Consider the following 7,393-nt stretch of genomic DNA (forward strand, 5'->3'; position numbering starts at 1 on the left):
GTAGAGTTTCTCGACGGTTTTTTCAATGCGTCGCGATTATGATCCGGTGGTAGATTCTGCGAAGCACTGCTCTTGCTAGGGCCAATGTTAGCAAATTGTCTCAGGTTGAGCCCGTGAGCTGTTCCACTAGTCCGAGCGTAGCCGGAATAGTACCTTAGCCTACCAACGAATAGGTAGGGAAAAAGAAAAAAAAAAGTTTGTTCAGTTAAAACAATTTTAATCTACGCAATAACTAAATAAATAAAATGACAAACAATATTATGTAATGTGAAGTGTGAGGAAATATCTTACCACAAGACAATGATAATGCTGTCAATCAAGAAAAATAAGAAGAAAGAAGAATTGAAAATCCAAATGTGAGACAAGATTAGAAACTTATATTAAAATTTATGAATACGTATAAGCATGAACGAACTCGAATGTGTGGGTTTAAATTAAATTACAATTAAATTACTTTGAATATGTTGAAGAAGAATTTTTAAAAACGAGATGGGTTTGAGATCACAATAAACCTCAACACCAGTATATTAGGGCGGAAAATGGAAAGGGCTTAGGTGGGACAAGCCAAGTAGACTATGGAGATACTGCTATACCCAACAAAGATCTAGAGTCCTTATCCTTGCTTATCCTTGACCACGCAAAACGAATTAAAGTAATGATCTCGAAAAAAAAAAACTAAACATTTAAATAAATATTTGATAGATCATCAATGGACCAAAGTATCCGCGCATTCATATCCAAACGACGAAATCAAATTTTTGGACGTTCCTATACGGAATAACTGAAGCTATTCCAATCAGAACTCTAACAAACTGACTGGTGACGAGCTCGGTGTGCAAAACAATTGATTTATTTATTACACTTCATGTGTTCACATTGGCGGACTTAATTTCTAAAGCATTCTCTACAAGTCAACCGAAGTTAGGGCAGAGTAAATAATACTAGGTACATCGAAATATAAATTAAACACACAATCACAAATACATTCACAAAAATAAGTGTAAATATACATAAATACAACTGTAAATAAATACACACATCACATAATTTCGTATTTATTTAGTCATATTTTAATATCTAACTTTTCAAATAAACCACTAAATTTATCGTCAGACACGACTGATCGATTTTCCAAAAACATTCATCATTAATCAATAATAAAATTAATAATAATAATAAATTTTATTTCAGAATTAATTCCATATGAAGTGTTAGTAATACAAATGTATCTTAAAAAAAAACCATGGCTGATCTTGAGCCAACATAGACTTCATTCCAGTGCCTCAGTATAAAGCAGCAATAGCGACTCCCTATCGCGGTCATAATAATAATAAAATAAATATAATAATATAGAGGGGGAAGAGGTCGACCAAAAAAGACATGGATGGAGTGTGTGAATGACGATATGAGAGAGAGAGGAGTGAGAGTTGAGATAACGTCTGATAGAAGAGAATGGAAGTGAAAAAATTGCTATGCCGACCCCGCCTAGTGGGATAAGGTGGAGAAAAAGAAGAAGAAGAATAACGCAAAATTTATCATTTCCAAATTTTCATCAACTTCTTTACTCATTTTTCATCGTGAATTTAACATAATCGGGTCTATTTATTGAATTGAGTTTTTCAATATTTAATCCACTGTTGTTCGTCGCAAATCAATCTCCGTAACTATCAATTTACAAAACAATCATAGAGACGTATAATAACAGCCATCCAATCCGGCACTGCGGTAGATTGAAATACGGTGAATGGCGTAACAATTCGTCCTATAATTTCTTTGAACAGTATTAATGTTTTAAAGCAGAGAAGCAGAAGAGGATCTATCATTATCACGGCGAGTCCTGACATGATTCATTGGTCGTCGAGAACGACCAGGGTCTGCTTGAGGATAGTGAATCTTCTAATCCAGGTATCACCACCCCGTCTATTTCTGCCGTGAAGCAATAATGAGTTTCAGTTTGAAGGGTGAGGCAGCCGTTGTAACCGCACTGTTTTAGAACTTATATCTCAAGGTGGGTGCGCATTTACGTTGTAGATCTCTGTGCTTCAGTAACCGCTTAACACCAGGTGAGCTGTAAGCTCGTCCACCCATCTAAAGAAAAAAGATTACCGGTCTTACTGGTAGATTGGTGAGCTATATTACCGCCAAGTTACTTGAGTAGATACCTATAGACGCAACTTGGATATCATCACCCTCCTTCAGACATAAAGTTTCATCTGTAATATAGTAACAGGTTCCAATCACAAGACTGGGACAGCTCTTGAGCTCAGATTATGAGAGACAAAGAAGAGAGAGACAGAAAGAGAGAGAGAGAGATGAAAATCCTCGAAAAACTCTTTATTCTTCATTTAATTGCCTTAAACTTCTTCAGCTACTATTTTAACCGGTGCATTTATCTATTCGTTCGACTTATGCTTCCACCGATGCCCGTGCAATGTGGCGTGTATCCAAGAAGTAACGTCAGGTGCCGACACTCTCGTCACGAAACTAGGTCCGACTGCTCCTTGGTCACAGTCACTTGTCTTCCAAGACGATACTACACCCCAGAGAACTCCATTGAGCACTACTGGAGCACCCACGTTCCGCTTTAAAAAGAACATTTGTAATGAACAAATTAGCACAGGTACAACGATATGTACCTTTCTTTTTCAATATCGAAGTAACCTATATTTAATGCGATTAAGGTAATGAAACTCCTTCGAGAAATACTATGGTTAATTTTACATAACATTTACCAAGTTTTTCGTAATAGTTTCCGAAGTACGAAAGTAAGCAATCAAAAAATACAAAATGTGTGCAATTCACACGTGGTAGAAGTGAAACCTTCCAAAATTAAAATACAATTATCCTAAACGTCTTAAGTATATGTAAATTTTGTCATTAGTAAATAATTGTAAGGTAGCGCCCTCTGTGAATTGATATTTTAATTTCACGTATAATCCTAAATTAAAATTCACTACAAGAGCTTTCATACACACGTTAGTATTAAAAAATCTCACAGATGGCGCTGTATTAAATAGTATGTATATTTCTGTCTCATTCTTTGCTGGCTTCATCCTACACATTTTTGTATTTGTGTCTCTTACCTGTCGTTTTTCCGTTGCATGCGGTTTGAAATCACAACGATTCTAAAGAAGTTTTCACTTCAAAACTGTTAACATTTTTTGGGCGCAATGTAAACAAATAAAGCTTAACTGGCGAGTACCTTCGCTTTACAAATGCTGGTCGGTAAATCTCGAATTATTCAATCTGCATATTAGTATATGCAGCATATTGTATTTAAATACATTGATATTTAAGATACTTAAAGATATGCCAAAACCACGATTTGAAATTTAAACTTTCCACCTACCTACCTACCACCAGTAATTACGCAAATTATAATTTTGCGGGTAATTTTGCGGTAATATTAAATTATTATTGTCTAATTAATTATAATTGCATAAGTTGATAAAAATGCAATGCAATAGCTTTACCGCGGCAGTCCCCGAGTGCCACACGTGTTGTTTTTTATGTAAAACGGGTAAGAAATACAGATAGGCATAGTTGAGGTGTTTCATTCAGAAAGAATACTAATTCTTTTGTATTGGCTTCTAATCTCATATAACACGCTTTCACACAACACGGGAATTTAATCTATAATATACTATATATAAAATATACTACATATATATATAGGAAGGTTAACTATAATTTATATTCGGTCAACTTACATTTTCCACGCAAATTTCGCTTCCACCAGGAGGATCCAGACACATGATCAAGTCAGTCTTATTGACACCGTAGGCGTCCAGCTCGGCGGCGCACTCCTCAACTTCTGATGGATGGAGATGAGTCACTGTGAGCATTCTGCGGCGCTCTATAGCTTCCATCGACTCGGGTGTTTGGGCTTTTGTTTCTGGTAAAATCGATCAAAGACATTAAAATTTGGTATTGAAAATGTTAGATTCGTATCAATTAACAAATTTACTTTGGTGGCTGTGGAATCTTGCTACTACGGGCACAAAGTGGACAATCGACAATAAATAAATGAATTAAAATTAAAGACAAAGAAGAGAATGAAGTAGAAGCAGTATTTCTTTCTTCGGTCTTCCTGAATCATAGCCATAATTAAAAATAATAATTTTATTATTTTTAAATACGTTATTATAGAAAATCGCTCTTTTTACAATAAAATCATTTTTTCTTACACTTATTACTTCAAATTTATTAAATTATATTTTGAAGGAGGTCAAAAGCATGTTCATAGATTTCGTTACATACTAACATACGTATGAACCTAATAAAAGTGTATTGAAAAATAGAAATAATTTAAAAAAAAATCGGCGATAGAGGACGGTAATTTTGCGAATTTAACAAATACGTCCATCAAAGCAATCAGTCTGGCCACATTAATAGCGTCGGGCTAAGGTTCGGTGAGCTAAGTGGCACATAATCCTTATATCATAATTCGCACACCCTTGTAAAACCTAACTAGTTAAGTGACTAAATGGCCTGAATACATTACGGCCAGAATTTGTTACTCATACCACATACTGTCTGATTGATTGCTAAGGTGGATTACTGATTGAAAACAAAAATACTACTGCGCATATGCTATGTACTGTACTATGATAAACAAGATTGCTTAAAGTGTTAAAATGGGGCCACTCGTAAATATAAACAGTTTTTTTTTTCATTGCTTACTCACAATTCGTCCCACCGCCAGTAATTACGCAAATTATAATTTTGCGAGTTCAATTTTTATTACACGATGTTATTCCTTCAACGTATAAGTCAATCGTGAACATTTGTTAAGTACGTATTCATCAGAAAATTTGGTACCCGCCTGCGGGATTCGAACACCGGTGCATCGCTACATACGAATGCACCGGATGTCTTATCCTTTAGGCCACGATGACTTTGTTACGGTTGCACATAACCGGCTTTTTAGGCAACCGCTTTGCTCTGCCCTTGGCAATGCTGAAGTCCATGGACGACGGTAACTCTTCGCCATCAGATAGGCCGTATGATCGTCTGCCTATAAGAGCAATAAAATAATTACCATACCACCACCAACCGATCGCATTGGACACACGCACCGAGAACCACAACATAGCTATCAAAAGAAAATGTACTCTAACTCCTACGCATTTGAAGGCAAATCGTATCTTAAATATATAGGGGATACAGATTCGGAGACAGTGGTTGTAATCAACAAAACCGAAAGGACATAGCGAAAGTACAGTTGCTTTGCTAAAAAAATCGGTCGTCTGTAAAGTCGGTTTACTGACGATAGTTGAACGTGACAACGTCATAAGAAAATACTGATGGAATGGTTTCATTTTTCAAAAGAAAATTTTATTTTATTTGTTTGATAGATATTTTGTATGGATATAGAGAAGAAGGTAAATGGAAATCACTATCGCTCACTCACTTGAGTGAGTCCTCCTACTTAGGAGAGAGACAGATGTCGAACGCTGCCGAACGCTGCCGAACGCGGAGGCCGATTGTGCCTCTTTGTCGCTCATTGCGCGCTCTCACTTGCACTTCAAGCCTTTAATGGAACGCCTCAGAGCGAGGTGACGCCGCATGAGTCATGTTTCTTCGTGCATGCAGCCGGCTCCATCGAATTATAAGACGTTGTCACGTCAATATATTATACGAACATTAATTTCTTATGCCGAAAATGTGCTTACCAGCGATGGATTCCATGACGTCACAATGAAATGAGTTGCGGCAACATCCATGAACGTCTTCTGAAGTCTTATCGCTTTTATTTTCGGCGTGAACCTCAGGGTTTCAGGCAGCTGCACCATGGCCACATCGAAAATGGGACTTTTGTCGTCGAAATAAGGATGAATTTGTATCAGCTTGGCCGGCAGTAGCAGACCTCCTTTTTATAATTGATACTCCCGAGTCTCACTTTCACTAGTTTTAAAGTTTCTCTCATTCTGAAAAAAAAAAAAAAACAATATTGGCCTATTTAGGGCCAGGTGATATGTCGTCCTGCTCATTGCGAACCGGCTGCCTTTTGTATGCAGACGCGCATACTTAATAGTGAGTGGTTACGTTCACCCATGGACATCAGCAATACCATGAGCAGAGTCAAGCCGCTGCCTACCGTTAAGTATTCTCCACAAGCCTCGTTTGAAGAAGGACAAGTCATGGTGCGCGCATTACACCGTAGAGGGAAGCTCATTCTAAAGCCGGAATGGTACGTGCCAAATAGATCTCTGAAAACGCACTATGGATGAACGCAGTGGCTCCAGGTAGTATGGATAAACTCTACTCCGGTAAAAATTTGTGAATTACGGTTTTTTTTGCAGCAAGGAAGGAAAAAAGGCACATTCCAGCCCAGTTCTGTCTAGAACCGCTCGTGTATTCCAGTTTTACATGGACAGCATACATAAAAAATAATGGAAATCTATTCAGACATCAGAATAAGAAAACCAAAAGTATATTATGTATTTCTTTGTTATTTATCAATCTATATGTACTTGAACCCACGGTAATTTAAGACTAAGTTACCATTAATAATATGTATTTAATATGGACGATAAAATTCGAATTTTATATTTAATTCAGGCTAAAGTATTGTTTCGCCGGTAAGAGTAATGGCATCTATCGCCGAATAATCTAACGAATATCGAAGGATCTAGTAGCACCTAGAACGCTCGAAAAGTACAATGCCATCTATTGTCAGTTAGCGGAAACACAATACTCGAAATGTGTGGAATATTCTCGATAATTCTAGGAATATGAATAGTGTTGAATGGTATCGGTTATAAAGCTTTGCAGAAATGACACACAGTCAGTAAGTAATCGGAACTACTCGAAGCGAAACAGCGAACGAAGCACCCGAAGCGAAACGGAAGAAGCGAATTGAGAATTTTAAAGCGTTCTGTGAGTGTTCTAAGTGTTGAATACAGTTTTTAAGTTGTACTCCGGTAGATTTTTGTTTATCCCGAACCCCAGCCCGTAACAGTATTTAAAAACGGTAAAACTTACAGGAACAATCCGTCGGCGGCCGTCAAAATCCAATTCTCGTCAATCAACGCCCCCGCGCTGACGTACTTCGATCGCTGCAGTATCGCAACCACGTACGGGAATACGTGACTGTTCGTCACTCTCGTGTGTTCGTCCAATTCAGCATTGCTAAGTCGCTGTACCGTTTCTATCTTACTCGATACAGTTCTAATGAATAATAATACGCAAATGTAGATATTCATTTTTCGAATAATGTCAAATAAATAATACGTGTTCGATTTTCGAACATCGGAACGTTTTGAATGCGAACGACTAACGGCGAATTACGTAACCGTTTGTTTGGTAAATGCGCGCAAACATGCTTTGTTTGTTTGGAATCTATTGTTGATTTTAAAATTTCAAATTAGGAACAGCGATTTATTAGCAC

The 7,393-nt window shown here is 37.2% G+C and overlaps 1 protein-coding gene across 1 annotated transcript; it reads right to left on the reverse strand.

The window, feature by feature from the left end:
* Nucleotides 1-1,274: 1,274 nt before the first annotated feature.
* Nucleotides 1,275-7,393, reverse strand: LOC114242541 (trypsin). Its single transcript, XM_089735771.1, is given in 6 exon segments — nt 1,275-2,582; nt 3,711-3,895; nt 5,042-5,147; nt 5,676-5,878; nt 5,881-5,930; nt 6,988-7,393. Coding segments are annotated over 6 exon segments (954 nt in total). The 5' UTR covers nt 7,209-7,393; the 3' UTR covers nt 1,275-2,393.

This window comes from Bombyx mandarina, chromosome 20, assembly GCF_030267445.1.
Source record: "Bombyx mandarina strain Sakado chromosome 20, ASM3026744v2".
In the NCBI taxonomy this organism is placed as follows: domain Eukaryota; kingdom Metazoa; phylum Arthropoda; class Insecta; order Lepidoptera; family Bombycidae; genus Bombyx; species Bombyx mandarina.